Source organism: Plectrocnemia conspersa, unplaced genomic scaffold (assembly GCF_051122295.1).
Source record: "Plectrocnemia conspersa isolate PC_06_02 unplaced genomic scaffold, ASM5112229v1 ptg000005l, whole genome shotgun sequence".
Classification (NCBI taxonomy): Eukaryota; Metazoa; Arthropoda; class Insecta; order Trichoptera; family Polycentropodidae; genus Plectrocnemia; species Plectrocnemia conspersa.
In genome coordinates this window covers 7,165,491-7,186,404 of record NW_028277169.1, presented here as the reverse complement: position 1 = coordinate 7,186,404, position 20,914 = coordinate 7,165,491, and the positions used below count along the sequence as shown (strand labels likewise).

The 20,914-nt window shown below is 28.0% G+C and overlaps 1 protein-coding gene across 1 annotated transcript; it reads right to left on the bottom strand.

The window, feature by feature from the left end:
- Positions 1-1,849: 1,849 nt before the first annotated feature.
- LOC148234742 (cytoplasmic polyadenylation element-binding protein 1-like) lies at positions 1,850-19,743 on the bottom strand. The gene is made up of 12 exons (XM_088185817.1): positions 19,620-19,743; positions 17,585-17,791; positions 6,832-6,941; positions 6,644-6,758; positions 6,520-6,570; positions 6,370-6,412; positions 6,145-6,301; positions 5,918-6,083; positions 5,679-5,844; positions 5,485-5,612; positions 2,307-2,398; positions 1,850-2,241 (listed from the first exon to the last, which is right to left on the bottom strand). The coding sequence occupies exons 1-12, from the start codon at positions 19,635-19,637 to the stop codon at positions 1,977-1,979; spliced, it is 1,518 nt and encodes a 505-aa protein (XP_088041943.1). The 5' UTR covers positions 19,638-19,743; the 3' UTR covers positions 1,850-1,976.
- Between the last annotated feature and the right edge of the window lie 1,171 nt (positions 19,744-20,914).

Genomic DNA, 20,914 nt, shown 5'->3' with positions numbered 1-20,914 from the left:
ATGAAGTTATATTTTCCCTAGTGAAATCTAGTTAAAATATAAAAAATATAAATTTAAATCTAAATCAAAATGACTTCTGAGAAGTTGTTTTTGCGCCCTCCTATTGACCAAAATGTTGTTCCAATATACTTTGACCAGCATTTTTATACCAGAAGGATAGATATCATATTTTTAAAACATAGTGTAATCTCCAAGTATAGACAAACTATGGAATAATATGTGAAATGCGACGTCTATGTCTGCACTTGTCTGCACTTATTCATCCGCTGATTTTCCCTTGAGAGCTAAGTTAGCCTAGTTTGTATTTTGTACTTGACGTAGTGAAAGTTCTATAAATATAATTAGCTTTAGAACTTTCCCGAGGGCAAAACTGTCAAATTGAGTTTTCATAGACATTTTAGAGCACGCTGCTCTAAAATGTCTATGATCATTTTACTAGCGCCTATTATTTAAATTATGTTTTCACTAGTAGAAATATATATCTATTGGTGAAAATTTATTTGGACTTCACTAGTGAAAATATACCTTTACTGAAAAATACACATTCTACTTTCTTCAGGAACTTTCTTTAAACACCTGTCAGAACCACCAATTCGACTTTGAATAAATGAGAGTTAAGCCAAAATCACACCAAGCGTAGCTACACCGATATGAGGTCACCTAAATTGTAAGGGTTACTTAGCCGTAGAACAAAACTATTCGACTAAATAATGTCTTTTTATGTATGCTATTTATTTTGTTTACTTTTTTTTATCTTACACTATAAATAAAAATAAAAAAGTATTGTTTTTAATATTTTATTAATGCCAAAAGTAATCACAAAATCAACAAATTATTATTAGATTTAAATTTAGGAAAAAATATTTGTCAAAAATAAAAATTAACAAAAATTCATACGAATACAAATCATAATTATGTCAATTTCGATACATCATAACTTAACAAATTCATATATAATATGAAGAAAAAATAATATCGATACACAATATCGTGAATCATAATCAATAATATATAAATCAATGGAACGTCAATAAACCATTGCCGAATCACACACAATTCGATACAAAATTAAACAATAACAAAATAATATCCATAAATTAACGGAACCATTAAACAATAATAAGCAGTCATGTGTTTTATCCAATAATCTAATTTTATATAAAAATTCAACGAAAAAAATGTGCATCCGATATCAACTTTTACATAATCGGTGCACAATTAACGATCGATTTTAAAAATGGTTTAAAACTTTTTAATAAAACCCTTTGATGATAACGATGATGTGGAAAAACGATCTCTCATAAAACCAACGTTAGCGAAGGCGTAAGTACTTATTTATTAAAAAGCTTCGTATACGTTTATATAACCTTATCAATTAAAATACAGGCACGTTTTGATTAGTTTTTCATGTTTTTCAATGTTTCATATAACGCTTAGCTTAAATAATGGAAATTTACTACTAAGAGAAATTAATATTAATAATAAATATATAAGGAACGGTGCGTCATTTTAATAAGTAAATTTCCATTTTGTATATAATATATATATGTAATAAAATAACTTTAGATATATGTAAGCTTTTTTTAGATATTAAAATTACTTTTATAAGTTTTAAAATGCACGTCATTATACGAACAAGCATCAGTCTTAAATAATTATTATTTTTCAAGGTCCAATATACTATGTTAAAGTACGTTAATAAGTACTCTATTAAAAATCTGGCATTCAATTCAGTCAAAGATCTCTAACGTTTTTCACTAATAAGGTCAAAACAAAAATCACCAGATAGTGAACTTCTCTAATTTATAAGAGTAATAATTAACACTGGTATATAATTAAAAATAAAGTCTTGTCAATAACCGAAAACGATAAACGATAACAAATCATAGAAAAAAATCTTGATCAACAAAAAAGATCAACGTATCGTTAGATACCGAAATATAGAAAATATCTGATTTTCATATCATAGGAACTATTTACATATCTTGCGCCTTGTTGCTGAAAGCGTTCAATAGTTTGTATTTGACGCAATCGGAGCCTCCGTGCGAGCACAATATCAGCGAATTGTTGTTCATTGAGACAGGCGATGATTGCATGGAAACTGGTAAGATCGGAAACTGCTGGCTCTTGATCTTTTGGTTGAAGTGATGGCCGTTGATGGGCACTGAAGATTTGGATCTGGTCAACGGCTTGTGGCAGTCTCTGGGATGCTGCCATTGCCAGCAGGAGCGACAGAAGTATCTGGAAAATGTCAAGAAAAGTTTTAAAATCTGAACGTATTAAATAGTAGCAGAAGTATTTTATACCTAAAGCACGAAGGCGTTTTACAGAAGTACGGACCCTGCTGCACGTTACAAACAGAACACATGGAATCTTCCAAATACGGGTTCACTTGAATCTGAAAAAAATGTTATATATTTAGTTGAGTAATGTCTTTAAAAAACTTAATAGTTTTGAAAAAACAGTTAAATGTCGTTATTTGTTGACAAATTGTCTGTAGAGCTCAGATTTTTTCACCTCAAAAAAATTTTTTTTTATGATAAATTTTTCACTCTTAATAATTATCTTCTAATTTTTTCTACGATTTTTCGGAAAACCTTTCGCATGTTATTACTGTTTTTACCTTTATTGATAGGTTTCATGTTGTATTTAATGTTTAGGCATCTTTTATGAAAATGTACCGAACAACACTTATTATATGATTATGTTAAAAAAACATGATTCAGTTTACCATGTAATTTAAAGTCATAATTCCTAATAAACATAGGCTTTTATACAATTCTACATCTTACTAGAAATTTAGCATTTTCGCAATAAAAATATGTTATAAAAATATTATAAATATAAAAAAATTAAAGAATAACAAAAAAAATTGTAAGAATATAAAAAATTGTGCTTTTTTATTTAAAAAAAATATTTCGAGATAATTATTTATATATTTTAGATGTAAAATATGTTTTAATTTTTTTTTAATCTAACGATTATCTAAGATTTTTTTAAATAGCCGTTATGTTGAAACAAGATCGTGGATCAAGCAGACCAAGAAACATAGCCTAGATATCCACAAGTTTTATGAAAATCTAATTAAAACTACGGCCGATGTCGTGTCTCTAAAACTGTATCCTATCCTATTTATGACAAACAATTTAATTTTTATTTAGAACTATTTATTATGGAGCTAAGATTTTTTTTATTGTTTTCAATAGACAGAAAAAAAATAAAATAAAGTTTTTTTTTTTTTCTCTAGAAATATTTTTAACGGAGCTACGAATTTTAAATCGTTTTGAATAGCAGCCATTTTAATACAAGACAGCGGATCAGGATGGCTAACTAACATGACTGAAATATTTATAGGGTCTATTTAAAAAAAATGTTAAGTTTTATGAAAATCTGATGAAAACTACAGCCGTTATCTTGTTTCAAAAATTTTTGCATATTATTTATGACAAAAAAATATTATAAATCATTTATCTAAAATTATTTTTAATGGAGCTAAGATTTCTACATTGTTTTAAACAGCCAGAACAAAAATAAAATAAAATATATTGAAAATTTATTTTGAAATTAATTTTTATTATTAAGCATACTCGAACTTTATTTTTTCTCTAGAATAATCTTTAACGGAGCTACAATATAAAAACAAGATAGTGATTCAAGGCTGGCTATCTTTGCTGGAACATATTTATAAGGTCAATTTTTTAAAAAAGATTTCAGGAATTCCAATTAAAATTAAGGCAGTGTTTTTTATTTATTTTATAAGGTCTATTTAAAAAAGTTTAATAAAAATATAATTTAAATTAGGGCAATTGTCTTTAAAAACCGTCTTTCAACTTAAATATTATTTAATTTTTAATTATAAAACATTTGATTTTCCCATTTTTTAAAAAGCCGCCATTTTGAAAAATCCGAGATATTTATTATAAGAAAAGTTTCATGAAAATCAAATTGAAACTGTAATCTTTACGTCTGTTCTGTAATAAAACGATAAATCACATATGATAATATACATATGAATAAATGTATGATAATTTTTTTTAGAAGTTCTTATGCAAAAAAAAAATTTAAATTTAAATTTTATTCTACTATAGAAAATTTGACAACTTAATTTGACAACGGAGCTATGATTTTTTATGAATGTCTAATTTACTGAAACTGTGTTTTTAAAACCGTTGACGAGAGCGAGTGAGATGCGTTCCGCACATGCTTATCTTCTCACTCACTCTCGTCACTTAACACACGAGCGAGTGAAAGAAAATGTATCTCACCGTAAGCATCTGGTTATATTAGTTATTTTTTTACTATAAAACATTTTCAATCGTTTTAATTTTTTTTCCAACTTTTATTGAATAGTTGCCATTTTAAAACAAGATGCGAGAATCGTATATTTATTCAAAAAAAAAAAATTACGAAAATCTAATGTATACACTTATTTTAATTTTATTGCAATTTCTTTTAAAAAGTAGTTCTTTTAGATTTTCCTTACATTTTCTATTCTGATACAAGCTGAAGAATTAAGCTGGCTAATAAAGAGCAGATTAATAAGATTTTTTTGTTGGAACAGTGTGATAAAAATTTGATTAAAACTACAAAAAACTTCCTTAGAAATCTATCTAAAATAAATGTAGTGAAGAGATAATAAAAAATATTAATATTTGTGTCACTAAAAAATAATAAGCATTGAAATGTTATTACATGAAACTATTGACTTAAAATGCTTTATTTATATTATTATTGATTAAGCTTTGGTATTTATTTCAGTGCACTTTTTTTAATTATCTTTTTTAGTAATAATTACTCTTTCTACATTAAGAACAATTATAATATTAAGCATAAAACGCTTTAAATACATTAAAGATGTATTATGTACCATAGTTTATCATTATCAACAGTAAAAAAAAAATTTTATGCGTCATCAGTTTTTCTTAATAAATAATAATCGATTTTAAAATTATATAAATTTTTAACTGCATTTTATGACTGATTACAATAAAAGTTGATTCAAGTTTTAACATTATAATTATTTTTTTTAAATGAATTTGTAATGTTTTTTTCTTAGCTATACTTTTTATATTTGCAAAACACAATCTAAAGCCAAAATACTATAGTTCTCATTATAAAATGCCTGCTGACTGATTTCTAAATGGAGTAAGTATAAGTAAAGAGTTTACCAACATCAAAAATAAATATGTAATTTTGCAAAAGTATAGAAAAATTACAAATTTAACAGATATTATTTAAAAATAAAAATATATTAATCATACAATTAAAATCTGCAACTATATTTGGTAAAAGTAAAAGTAAAATTAAAAAATGACATCAAAACACAAAAAAGCTTTTAATTTTACTACCTTTATTTCAAACATTGTTAATATATTTTAGAGTGAAAATGCACTTAAGTAATATTAAAAAAATTAATAAAAAAACTTTGTTTTATTAAAAATCAATTAAAAAAAATATCGAATCTGTAATTAAAACTTTATTTACCTTTTTGTAGAACTTCTCCGTTTTGATGTTTATAAATGCAGCGTTGACGGCACGTTCGTATGAATGGAAGTTATCAAAAGTCACTCTTCCTGATCCGATAGGATATTTATACTTATCAGTATCGATTCCTGAAAAACATCAACGTTTATATTATCATGATGATACAGTCTTACAAAAAATATATTAATATTTACCGGCAAACACTACACCGCCGAAAAGATCGTTCATTATCTTAGCTAAACCTTCTGCTGTCAACATTCCATGTAGAGCTCCGACGAACACAGTCCTAGAAGGATCGAGCTTCACAGACATATCTTTCACATAGTTCGAATCTCTTAAATCCCACGGGATGATTTGGACCTTGCGAGAAACAACATATATATGAAGATGCAATCTATAATTCACGTAAAAGTAATTAATAATAGATCTTTACCTGCTTAGACCGCATTTTCTTCGTGGAAATTGTAAAGTACCAGTTACCGGAGGCGTCGTAAGTGGACGAATACAATAAGTGTCTCACCTGCCTCTCGGTTTGGAATATTATGTATACGAAACCCTTTGGCTGTGGGGTGTTGTTTTCTTTACCGGGCCAATCCACTCTGAAATTCATATTAATATTTAATATATGTATAAGAAATTATGTAGTAAATCAATTTTTACTTGATAGGTCCAAATCTTTTGAAGGTGTAAATCAACGTTTTTTCATCGACGTCCCATGGGAGTCCTCCCAAGAATATCTTCGGCGAGAAATTGTTACTGGAAGATCTCAAACCGCACGGAAGAGATCCACGCCATGTGCAGACGCTATCGTTGAAGTCTAAAATTATATAATAAATAAGCAAATGTCCTCCTCTATTACTCATAAAAGTAAGAAGATAAACATACCTTGATTCAAACCATTATTGCCGTGGATGTAACCGTTATTTCTCTGAAACAACATTTAAATACATTAGTGTCATATTATGATATCATCCAATGAAGAACATATTCTTCTGTGTAGCTCTGGTTACAGAAAACGTAATCTAAAAGTAATACCTGGTTTATATAATCAGAAGATAGTTGCGGCACGTTCAATGATAGTCCGTTCTGAAATTAAAACATTAATTAAACGTTTAGGACAGAGCGGTAAATTAGATGAATCTGGGGAATTGAAACTGACCATTTTTTCTGTGATGCAACCGTCGACGTTCGAGCATGTGGAGTGAGATGACGTCCTCGAATCGGGACTGTCTGGATGTCTCATAGTATTCAAATCAGTCAAATTGTCGTAGTCGCTATTACAACAGATTGATTTGCTTAATGTTATATTTCATGGTTTATATTTTATATTAATGGGATGCTGTATACCTAAATTTATCGCAAACGTTCAAACGAGTTCTCTCCGGACTGTTGATGCACGAGTATTGTGAACCAAATTGTGGTATTTGTCCACCTTCAGGACTACTTGGGAACTCCTCCTGAAATGTAAGTTGTCGATTAGAGTAAATATAGGTCTGATTTGAAGTGAATCATACTTTTAAAACAATTGCAGTTTGGAATGTATGCAAAAAGTTTGAGCAAAAGAATTTTGGAAGCGTTCCAATAAGGCACAAGGACGTTCAGGTGTAACAGGTGTGATATTTGCGCGTGAAAGTGCGATAATAAAAATATTATTGTTAGCGGGCACGCGTGTAGATAGGGACAGCGGGTATGCGTTTGGGCGAGGGGGTAAGGCGAAATACATTAAGGCTCTGGGGGTTCGATGCCACAGCCAAAAACCAACACTGCTAAGGATCGCGTATAAGTCTACTGACTGCTTTATGAGAGAAAAAGGCTTCGAGGGTGGGATCCGTGGGATGAGAAACGGAGGCTATCGTCGCAGAAAATAGAACTTGCAACTGTCTGGCAGCACAATTGCAAATAATATTAAATTACGTTACACAATGTTAACCCTCTGCCAATATTGTCAAAAGGCAATATTAAGAGGAACGTTGCGAAACCTCTCAACTGTGTAACGGCAAGTTTTCATTTTAATTATGAGTGGTTTTAACGTTCAAACATAACCTAAAAATTAGCATAGTAATTTGTCGCTTTAATGGTTTTACTTTTATGATGTTGATCGTTACTATTAATTAATTAGCTCTCTTAATCCTTCCTAAGTATCTAAAATATTAAATAAGAAAAATTACATTTTTTTAATCCTTTTCTTTTTATAATCAAAAGTTATTAATGATTTTGTACGTTACGTGTTTATAATAAAAAACTGCAGTACTATTTATTTCTTAATTTATTAAAATGTAAAAGAAAAATTTATATTTTTTTATTTAAAGCAGTTTAATTCTAGGAAAAAAAAGTAAATTGCGTATTTTTTATCGTTACGTAAATATTTTAATTCAACTTTCAATATAAACTACCGTGTAGCAATCAATTTGTATTTTTAGTATTATTATGGACGCTCACATCCTCAAGTTCATTCACTGACATCATCCCTCCGCCAGCTTCTCCAGCACCGCTCGGAGAATAACGATTTCGCCCATTATAGTCTGTCGCAATATGTAATATAATCTAATAAAATTCTCACTAGCTTCCACCTGCGTCTTACTGGCTGCGAAATCGCAACACAAAGGGTTAGAATCTCTAATGCATATTACATAAAGAGAAATAATCGAAAATGCGCAGCAAGAAATTGAGATTTTTCCTTGGAAAAATATTTTATATATTTACCGTATAGAGTAATTATATTTATTTTTGGTACTTGTTAGCACGATGCCACGCTCAATTTTGACAGTTGCGAAACGTTTATTTGTTGTTCAAACCCAAATGTAACATTTACGAACATAATTTGTTTAGGTTAGGTTTGGGGTTGAACAGTACGGGAAACGCAGTGGGTGGTGAGTAACAACTAATGGTTTTTGAGAGTGGCGCAGTGCAAATTGACACGTACATTTTTTTATAAAAAATTGTTTTTTTTTATAAGAAATAATACAACAAAAATTGATGTTTTTTTAATTAAAATGTTACTAAAATGCCATGCAACGATAAATTTTACGTTTTTTCATTTAACATATATTTTTTTTAATTTTGCAAAAATGTTTTAACTTAACAAAAATGCTTTATAAACTGTGCCACGTAGCAAAAAAAAACATTTTTTATTTACAGTATTTTTATGAAAAAATATATTCAAATACTAATATATAAATAAATGTAAGTAGTTTCCTGACTTTCTCAAAATCTAAATATTTAACATTAATAAAAAAAAAATTAAATGTCACTGATAACTTTATTGCTTTTTGTGCTCGTTTTTCTAATTAATACCCAATAATTAATAATGAAAAAAATATTAAAAAATATATTTTAGCGATTGTCACTAAAGAGGAAAAAATGTTCATTCTTACAAATAATTTTATTAAAAATAATAGTAAGTAGAACGTTAAATGTGTAAAAGTATTTAATAAACTATAAATAAATTTTATTTTTGGGTTTATTTTATTCCAGAAATACATAACAAAACCGCCATTTTTAATCAAAATAGCGAAATAAAATTAACCGAAGTATTAATAAACTTGATTTTATTCTATCAAAATCTACCTAAAAATAGGGTGAAAAAAAAATTATCGTAAATATTTTTACTACGCATTTATACGTATTTAACGTAGCATTTTCCTTTATGTTGAAATAATGATTAGTCTTCAGAAATTAAAAATATATTTTCTATATTATATAATAAAAAGTTTGTTGCTGTAAACAACAGTCTTAAAAGGTTGATTGTTTCTTTCAAGAGCTAATTAAAATACCAAAATAAACCGTACCCATTAAATTAAAAAAACTACAAAACCTTAATCTTTATCTGAAACTTCAACATCGACTATGATATATAACAGGCATGGCGAACCTTTTTAGGTTCGCGTGCCAAAAATCCTCCAAAAAAAAAAAATATTATATCTCGATTGTGTGGCGTGCCCAAGGAGTAAAAAAAGTTACGAAGATAGAAAAAATAAATAATTTTTTTTTTTAAAACGATTGTCGTTTATCTTAGAAAACATTTGATAATTAATAAAATGAAATAAATTAATAATTCACGGGTTATTTAATCAAGATTTTCATTTTTAAGTTTCAAATTAAAAAATATTTTTGAACTTGGAAATCGTTCGCGTGCAATCCAAATTCTCAAGCGTGCCACCTCGGGCACGCGTGCCCTAGGTTCGCCATGCCTGATATATAACATCTACAATAGGAGACTTTTAAGAGGCGAAGGCCGTCTATGGTGTTGCTTCAAAATAATTTCCATACACATTGTTGTACATACACTCACACATATGTGCGGTATCGATTATTTTATTTTTCTTTTCGTGGTGTAACTTTTGTTGACGCATTACTCGCCATTAAGGCGGCTCGGTCTGGGGGGCGCTCCGAGGCCCGCAGAAAAAATAATAATGTATTCCACTTGGCAATGGGGACCGTTGCCAACCGACTACGGGGGATATGATATGGAAGGATGCTGTGTGAAAATTCTCACCCTCGACCGCCACATAAATTCCGCGTATAACTATCTTATTAAACGATTAAAGTCTAGCCGCGACGCGTCGTTTGCCACTTTCGCGTAAGGGACAACTTTTATCATGTCCCACCACCGTGAAGATGTCGCTTCATAATTTGCTAAAAAATATTAATTGCTATATAAAGGTGCGAGTGCTCGGTATCCTGCCTCCGAAAGGAAACTCGCAGTACGGGCCACTTTACATCATAGAGATGTGAATACGCGGAAAACTGCCGCATGCGCCGAATGTTTGTTTTATCTATTGGATTTTTTATGTATTACTTATCATAAAATAAGAGATTCAAGGTTGTTTTTGTAAATAAATATAAAGCGTTTTTGTTAATATTTTGTAAGGACCTAGATTTTGTTTCTTTATCAAAACGTTTTGCATTTAGAGTGGCATATAATTTAACTGGCGCATGCCAATTAATATATTTACCAGTGAAAATGTTTTTGAATACGATTTCACTGATGTAGCAGTGTAAATATAACTTAATTGGTAATACACGTTTACTATATTATATCATATCATAGATTTCGAACGAGGAAAAAATAAAACTTGCGCTTCAGATACTTTTGAATAGAAAACAAAGAAAATATAATCAGTGGCAAACATTTTTAAACAAACTAATTACATACTTTTAATCTCCTTTATATTTATTTATTTTTAATGTTAGTTTAGTAATCATTCGTTTTCATTTTACAAGTATGAGTAGATCATAATAATTGTTTAAACAAATTAAGCGTTAGAAATGCTCATTCCACGCTTAATTGATTTTTTTATTATATTAATTTGCAATGAAAATTAATATAAAAATTAATTAAAAATCGTAAAATTCAGGTCTAGAATAAACACGCAAAAAAAATGTTTTTGAAAATTTAAAATTTAATTTATATGCAAGCACAAATTAAAAGAACATGTATTTGGTAAGCTATTTGACAATTTAAAACACCATTAAAATAATCTTCTAGAATAAAAATAATTTAAAATATAAATTAAACGAAAAAATGTAATTGCGTGGTATATAGCGAAATTTAAAAACATGATGACTGCCGTAGTTCTAATGATAAGTAAATAATTCTATAAATTATAATTAAAAATTATAAAAGTGAGCAATAAAATAAAATAAACGACCAGAAGTATAAAATAAATAATTTAGCTTTTGATAAGTAAAATATAATAAATGGTCCGTAAATATAACTAAATGATCAGTAGACATGGAATTAGTTATTGTTAAATCTTGTATGCAATTAGCGTGATTTTATTTTAAAAAATAGTTGCAGGGCGACACATTAACTGTTAAGACCAAGTTTGACAGCAAATTGACGTTTCGCAACTATTAATAATTTATTGTAATAATCGATTATCATATATTAATGCCATAATAATATCATTTTATATTAAACGTTGATTATTTTGTTTTAATTACTGATCATTTTATTTAAATACTGGTTATTTATTTTAATAACCGATTCATGAATATTGATAATTTATTATGTCTAGTGGTCATTTAGTTATTTTTATGGACCATTTATTTTATTTTATTGATGAGTTAAATACAGACTTTACAATATCAATTATTTACTGATAAGTTAAATACAGGTTAATAATATAACAATGAAAACTTATTTTAAAAATTGTCACTATTCAAAATAAAAAAAATCTTAACATTAAAAAAACGTTAGAGAAGAAATAATAGTAAGAATATAAAAACTTAATATAAAAATTAAATTAAAAAAGAAACATTTATTTTTTGGGGTATGTAATGAAATTTGAGAACGTAACTGCCGTAGTTTTATTCGTCGTGAAACATGTTTCAAAAAAGCTCTTTTTAATATATTGGACCAACTTAATCCTAACCTAATTGTTTTTCAAAATGAAGGCTATTCAAAAAAATAAAAATTAAGAATTGATTAAAAAAAATTAAGACATATATTTTTTTTAAATAGTTTTTAAATAAAATATACGTTTAAAAGTATTAAAAGTATAAAGAAAAGAGCTCAAGCTTTTATGTACAGAAATCTTCTGACGTAATTTCTTAATACAAAAATTGCTCATAAAGCAATACAAAAATTTTGGGTTACAAGGTAAAATAACATTTTAATTTGCAAGCATTTCAGCATTAGTAAGTAGGCTATTGAAAAAAAAATTGTTGAAATTAATTCGTATCTACAATGATAAAAAAAATTAGACACTTATAAAATATTTAAAGTAAAAATATAATTTTCTTTGTGGGCAGCAAAAGAAATCTCAATGTAATATATTATAGCTGTAGCAATTATATAGATTTTAAATTAACAATTTTGTATCGACTCCCAATCGACCCCTAACAATGTCAAATCGACCACTTTTGACGACTCCTGGAATCATCTTTACACTACTACAAATACATACTATTTTGAAAAAAATAGTAAGTATGTTAATAAATATAAACATAAGAGTATCACAATTGTTATTTCATCGAAATTATTAGTAAAATTAACATCATGATTAATACAAAATTCTTTTAAAAGTAATTAATAAAATTAATATAATAAATATCCAATCAAAAAATGTGTTATTTTATATTAAGAACCTTGTAGTAAAACATTTATTTTTTCATGAGGGGTGTTGGTTTTTTTTTAAGACAATTTAAATGAGCTATATATAAAATAATTGTTCCATAAAATAAATTGTTTGTGCATTACTCTTGACAGTACATCTAAAAGAAAAAATCTGAAGATTTACAAGCAATTCGTTTTATGGAGCCAAGTATTTATTTAAATGCACATCTCTTAGAAAAATTCCCTGTTTTTATTTATTATTATCTCATTTGCAGTCATTTTTGGGCTTATATTCATTATGTTGGCAACAAAAAATTTACTAGTTCAAGATAAAACAATATTAATTTGGGATTTAGAGAAGCTACTATTAGTCAGAACTCAGAACTAGTGTGTTTTTATGGCGAAATTAACATTAAAAATGAGCCCTATTAAAAAGAGCAACTGTCATTGATTAAAACAGATTGAGAAACACTATTGATACTAATCCACAAACGCGTTTCTACAACCGTTTTACTTCATATGGATGCCACAGAAAAGCTGTAAAAAATAGACAAATGGGTACCGCACAAATTTACCGAAAAAGAAAAAAAAACGTTTCGAAATCATTAATAATTAGAAACAGTAGAGTAGTAAAGATCATAAAGATATCAACTACCTACGATGATAAATGCGTTATCTACGAAACCCAGAAATATCTAAGTAATGTTTAAAAAAAGGCAAACCATAAAATATGAGATTTTGGTAAATAGACAGCGATATTATTCCATGATAATGCGAGAACTCAATAAAATAAAATTAGGATTTGATTTTTTCCTCATCCCTCATATTCCTCCGACCTTTCCCATATAGATTATCACATTTATAAACATTTATACGCATTTCTCTGAAATAGAAAATTCAATAATCAGAGTGAATTGTGTAACTCTCTGACGACTTTACAACTTCTCAATATAAAGACTTACATAAGCAAGGGACTCATGGGCGAAAAGCAATTTCCGTAAATGGAGCATATTTTTATTATTAAAATTGTAGCGATAAAAATTATAGCGTTTAAAAATCGGCCACTTTATATGAAACATCATTATATGATATACTAAAACTGTGCAGCAGTTATATAATAGTTTTTAATTTTTTTTATTGACCCTCAATCGATCTCTGAGAATATCATATCGACCGCTTTAAACACTCCTGGATTATCTTTACTGTCTGTTACAGTGCAAGGATGATTTAATTTTCACTAGTAGATATATAATTTCATTAACTAGGCCAGTGAAATTGTATCTAACAATCGATTTATATAATATTTCATTGTTCAAAAATAGAGAAGCTGTTTTAAAATATTTTTGCCTTGACAGGTGATCGCTGAATTCAATTTGACAGTTGCGAAACGTCCATTTTCTATCTAAACCAAAACCTAACCTAAAAGTAGCCCAGACTTTTTCGTGAAGTAATACAATTTTAATCGCTCCAGGCACATTTGAGTTTTGCAAACGCGAAAATGTATCTATCAAAAAGGCGTAACGACTCCAAGCCAATAATATGAGAAACAGATTGGCGCATCCGTTGCTCGCGGAAGAATAATCGGCACATAAAACCGACGATGCCTTAAAAGTCTACCAGCCGCCATTCAATAACAGCAAGACGAGGAGAGCCTGCCAATTTTCCGTGCATTTTCCGCCATTTTTAATTTTTATCGCCTCCAGCGACACATTCGGCGCACACATGCAAATACAATAAATGTGTATTATATGTATATATATGTATACAAAATGGCGAAAAGGGTCAAACGCTCTAAAGTAGGTACGTGCGGTACACTCATGTACGTATTTATTGAGTTAATGGGCATGAGAGCGAGTGCGTCGGGCGAAAAGATTGAGGGCGACTGTCTGGGGGCGAAAATATATACAATTGTCTTCCATAAATTTTACATGCGAAAAAATGCCAAATATGCTATGTATAGAAGCAAAATTTGGGGTTGAATGTATGAAGATAAATCAAGATAAGGTACTTTTTAAACATACATAGATGAATTTATTGTCATAAAGTGGGTAATTAAGATATCTTTCGCTCAATTAAAACTTTCAATGTGCTCGAGTATTTGATAGTTACAATTTATTGTTTGGTTTAATAAGTATACGATTTTATTGGGTGGTATTAAATGTGAATTAATGCAAGGACAGCTGTTTCCAGGTGGGGGCCAAAAGTATTAATTTTCTGGGCGAAGTCAAGGAAACGCATCTATTTAAAATCCGCGTCAAAAGAAATAAAATCGTGCCGTCGCAGTGAAAACACTCGTTCATCTAGCATTCATATTAATACTTTCTATGACAATATTATAACTTGTAATAAGTGAGAATCGAACGAAGCACATATAACCCGCATTTTGATCGATAGGAGGGCGCAAAAAACAATTATCGCTCCTCAGAAGTCAAAAATCCACGTGAAATACGTACTTTTAATTTTTTGAAGTCAAAACAATTTTGCCAATATAAGTTAAATTAAATTAGGATATTTTATTTATAACGCGATGAGTAGTACATTTGTTAATATTTATTTTAATGACTAAAAATTATTTAAATAAACATTTAAATAAGCAGTTTCTTTTTTTACAGAAAATGTCGGTTAAAGGTGAAATACCAAAAACTTATTTTAAAAGATTTTTTTATTATGAATATTGTTAACTATGCTACCAACTACTTGAAAAATCACCAACAGCAGCTAGATTTTTAATATTTTTAAGCATATTTAAAAATAACATTTTTAATTTTATGTATAATACTAAAAAACTATTTTTATAAACTATAACATTATTAAAGATACTCATAAAAATGAATATATACGATTAAACTTCTTAGAAATATGGCTTATCTATTAAGAAATACAATAAAACGGAGAAAGTAAAATTAATAGGCTTTTATTTGTATTTCTGATAAGGTCCAAATATAAAACATTTTTTTAAATAAAGATAACGTTTATCTAAAAATACACTTTCTATTTGTGTACAAATAGTAATTTTTTTAGTAAAGGTTGTTTAAATTATAAAGCTGCAATTAATAATATCGAAAATACCTATATATCGTTTTCCCCATTTTTAACATAACTTCATAAACTCGTTATTGCCTCACATTTATTTTATATTTTACAATTTATTTTTGTAAATTAAAAAATACATCAAAATATTCCCACTTATTATTTTGTATTTGTATTTAAATACTAAAATATACATTAAAACAACAAATAATAATAGATATACTTTACATGAATATAGTTATGGCGCACTTAAAAGTATTAATTTTAAGAAATTTGTCAGTATTTTCTATAGTAATTTTATACAGAAATTGTTTATGCTGTCCAAAAATATATAATTAAAATAATGAGCCAAAAATTAAATTAAAAAAAAATCAAAATACACAATTTTTAACAGTAAAGCATAATTAAAATTAATTTTTAATATTTATTAGAGTATTACTTAACCGATATTTTAATCGATATTTAAAAAAAAATTGTAAAATTGTATTATTAGTAGTAGTACTATATAAACATTTTTTTTTAATTATATTAATTTTTTTTCATAAAAAAATTCATAAAAAAATTCTAAAAAAGGTCCTATTTTTAAATTAATAATTTATTTAATTCAATTGTATGACATGTGTAATAAATCATGAGTAATCATTAATTGCATTTATGACACATAAAAAAGCATGCCTAATATATTTTGAGCTCATTTTAAGTCGACCTTTTGGTTTTTTAAATCTAATATTATATTATTTTATTTGTATAGAAAATTTTAATATTTTGTTTAAAAATTTAAAATAAAATTAAAAGCCTAAAACGAAGCTTTAAGTAAAGTAAGATGTAGTCACATCACAATCACAACACAATCAAGAATAACAACGTAAATTATTTTTATTACAATTATTAAAAACGATTGACTTGCCAGAATATATTTAAAAAATTAAAAAAAATTTTTTTTAATTTTTAAAAAATACCTTAATTTTTCCTTTACATTTTTGAATATACATTTTAAACCAACTTTAAGCAGAATTTTTTTACTTTAAAAATAGTATTTTTTGTAACGCTATTATTTATTTTTTTAAATTAAATCTAGAGTTAAAGATTCAACTTTGAATTAAATATAGATAGAATTAATATTACATGTATCATACGCAGGTACACAAATGTAAATTAAAAAGATTTTTTAATATCTGAATATCTAGAAATAAAATATATGATAAAAAAATGTTTATTTTTTTATATTACATTAGGGTAGAGCCCAAAAAAACCCTAATAATTTATTGTATATTATGGATCATATTTAAAAATGAACGAAACAAGATTTTTAATTATTAAAAGTTTCGATGTTTAAATAAAATAAAAAAACATTAAGACCAAACTACCTTATCTTTTTGGCAAACATAAATGATATCATAATTCTAAATTTATATTCAACCATCAATGAATTAATAAACTTTACGATTCACGATACATAAAAAATACAATAAAAATGTTGAGCTACTTTTAAGTGCGCACAATGCTAGATATGTATGTTTTTGTTAAAAATTCCTTTGTTTAAAAGCTGGAAAGCTTGGAAATTGCGTCTCGACTTGGCGAAAATACGCAAAAGCTTAAACATGTGCATTGAAGCGTTGAGTGTATGTACAAGTAAAAAAACGACTCCCCCACTACACCCGAAGCAATGTTGTTGGTTAAACTCTAGTAAAAACATACTTATTATGTATAGTACATAATACAATTGTATTTCAAGGCAAGGACGCAAAACGCAACTTTTTTTTTGTTATCAATCGAACCACCAGACATGTCTCCTCCACCCCCGGTCTTTCTTAAACTTTGGCAGCGTACATTTTTTCGCCGAATTGCGTCACGCGAACGAATTATTATTTTTTTCCATGTCTTTATGTTTCTCTTCCGAGCAGATAATGGCATCACGCGCAAGGACCAAGGACGAACGTCCAAAATTTAACGAACGTATCAAAAATAAAACGGCAACACGCGACGGTATAGATTTCCAAAGAGACTCACCATCAGAGGTACTCTTCCCACCGGTATGCAGTAGTTTTTCTGGGCGTTCCCTATATAAGTAGAGCGCTGATCAAAGCAGAGGTCCGGTGTCGTAGTCGACACTTCGTTGGTGATGTTTTCGGACTTGTTCTGGAGTCCCAAGAGGGAGTTTATGGACTGGCGTTGGAGGATTTCTATGGCTGTCATGTCGCCTGTCAAGTAGTCTTCCTGTGAAACAAATCATAATATAATAACACAATTTAGACCTTAAGAGTACATTAAAACAGAATCTATAGCAGTAAAATTGATCGGTAAACGTAAAATGCTGCGAAGGTAAAAGAGGAAACGGACCATTTCTGCTTGAATTTTATATGATTAAATAATTTGTTGCACTCATTACTTATATTATTGAAAGCCAATGTTTTCACGTGACAATGTGTCTTATTTATTAATTATAAATACACTTTCTGGTTCATATAAAAAAGTATATTTTATAAAAAATAATTACAGTAATATATTATATGTTTCAACTATTCCGGTATAATTTTTTTTTATTAATTAAAATAGCGAAATTTCTAACCTATATATCTAAGCCATTATCGTGAAATGCTGCGAATGTTAATGGAACGGATTATTCTGCCTGAATTGTCGCTATTTTACTATTGTTTATTAAACGTATTAAATTTTCATGTTCTAAAAATTGCATTCCAGTATTTTTTATTATATTTATGGCAAGTCTTCCGTTGCAACATGACAAGCAATCAACTACTAAGTAGTGAGACAAGATTTGAATCAAGTCTGTAAATTAGCGACTTATATTTTAATAATTATAAACGATTATTACAGCTTACAATTACTATTTATTTTTTATTAAAATTAAATTAAGAGCATCATGATCTAACCGGTTACCCCAATGCGTCACGATGGTAAAAAACCAGTATTATTACAATACAATACACAAAATATAAAAAAATAATACACTATACAAGACTCAGTTCGAGTTTATTTAAATTATTCACCCGTGAGATTAGGAAAATCTAGGATACCCTATTTTACACTTTCATCCATAGCGATACATTCTTGTCATAAATTGTTAAAATACCTTCAACTAACATTTAACAGAAAAACCGCTGTAGTTTTAGATTTAAACTCAAGTTTTCTTTTAAAAAATATGAAATAAATGTATATAGAAGATGAACGTATAAGTATATTTCAATAATCATTCCACTCCAAAACTATTGCTGTGAAAATTGCAACTTTTCAAAGCGGAAGTTAAAAAATATGGTGTAATCTATAATACTAGGAAGAAAAGTTTCATAATCTTTTGCTGTAAATGATATAAAATATAAAACAGATCAACAGCTAATTGCCACTGTTTGAACAAGATGCTTATAAAAGTATAATATAAACTGATCTATTCTGTAAAAATATGAATCTATCATTGGATACATCTGAAATGGAAATTGCATAAGTAAATGCAACATCCGGTCCAATTTGATTAGTATGTATTTAAAAATTATGTTTTAAAGCACATAAAAAGCACTAAAAACTAACTAAAGAGTCGTTACTTTCAGTCACATAAAAGTGATGCACTTAAATTAATGCGGAAATTAAAAAACATGTTGCAATTTTCGATGAAAAATTGTAGTATTAAAAATATGTTTTTTTGTGTTTCTTTTAATAGTTATACGATATATTAGAACAATAAAAAGATATGCGAAAACACAAGTTTTCAAAAGGAAATTGCAGAAAATGTTGCAACACAAGTCTTTTTTAATTAACTATATAAAATAAGGTCTTAAATATTTATTAAATAAACTTGGATGCTACGTCGTAGAGTAGTGAATAAAAAGGTGTTAAAACGGAAATTAACCATGGCTAAACAGCTAATGAAATTTTCAATTAACCGTATTAAAAATAATAAAATAAGATTAAAGGGGATTTATTGTTACATTAATTAATTAATAATGAATAATACGCAGCTTACATTAAATTACGAAATGGCAATAATGATTAAAAAAAATAAAAGATTTAAAATAGTTTATATTATAATCACCGGATTCATTACGGGCATGTTGTTTCTTCGAGGGAGGGCGCAACGCCCGTTGCGGGTGTTCCGGCTGCTCGGGGTGTTCGTACGTCGCTCGTCCGTCACCGTTGACCTCCCGCGAGCGACTGAGGCTCGCAGCCAGCTGGAGGGTAGCCGACGGCTAGACGGGCTGACGGCAGCCAATGGTCGACGAGCGCGTTCGCTATTGGCCGAACAACTTTTCGCCGGCCATCTGGCGGTAGATTGAAAAGTCGTGCGGAAAACTCGCTGTAACACGTTTTCACATTAAATTAAATATTCGCGATTATTTTTAATAAGCTAATAAATTTGATTATTGCTTAAGATTACAACAACAATAAATTCAAACTGCTAAAGATAAAAATAAACAATATTTTTTAATGGCAAATATACAAAATAACTGAAAAACTATTTTTTAAAGTTGGCATATCGAAATACATTTTCACCAGTAGATATATATTTTTACCAGTGAAAATATAATTTATCTGGCAGGTGCTAGTAAAATTATATGATTTCAACTTTCCATATGTAGTAATATATATATATATTGTATATACATACTTATCATTATTTTTTTACATGCGATGTATAAATGTTACAGTGAATGTCTATTTTTTGGTCAAGTTATATTTTCACCAGTAAAGTTCAAATACATTTTCACCACTAGCTATATATTTCTAAAAAAACTGTGTTTGTGCTTATGTGACATTTTTAATATTTGATTGCTGTGTTAATTTATTTTATCATCTGATTTATGTTTAATAATAATATAATCTTTATTTCTACATACTTTTACACATGAATATATATATTTTTTAATGCACACATTCTTTTAACCTTTTCAATGCTACATACGTCAGTTGACGTTGACATAATATGTTCCACCAGTGCTATGGACGTCTACTGACTTTTATGAGACTTAGAAGGGGGGGGGTCATATTTAAAAATATGTGAAGAAAATATACCGCCATTCCTTAAAAAAGTAAAAAAATTTTAAACATAAGATTTGGGTTTTATAAATTGGTTTTTATTTTCGTCATGCGCTCGCAAATAAACTTCGCGATTCAGTGTTGCCACATGTGAAAAAACTTCCTGAATGAATTTTTTATCACTTTACCACAGTGAATAAGTTTAGTTTTATTCACATGTGTTTGCAATAAACATTAAGGAATTCAATTAAAATAATAAAAAAAAAACCTGTTTTTTATTATAGTTTTCGCATGTTATTTTTATGTGCAGTATTTTGTAACAAAGTGCTAGTGTTTTTTTAATTGCTTCAACTT

What these genes read in the sequence shown, in the direction of transcription:
- LOC148234742 (XM_088185817.1), bottom strand. An exon ending in CGGCGGTGTAGTGTTTGCCG is followed by an intron (nt 5,613 to 5,678) that starts GTAAATATTAAT and finishes GATGTTTTTCAG; the next exon opens with GAATCGATACTGATAAGTAT. An exon ending in AAAACGCCTTCGTGCTTTAG is followed by an intron (nt 2,242 to 2,306) that starts GTATAAAATACT and finishes GACATTTTCCAG; the next exon opens with ATACTTCTGTCGCTCCTGCT.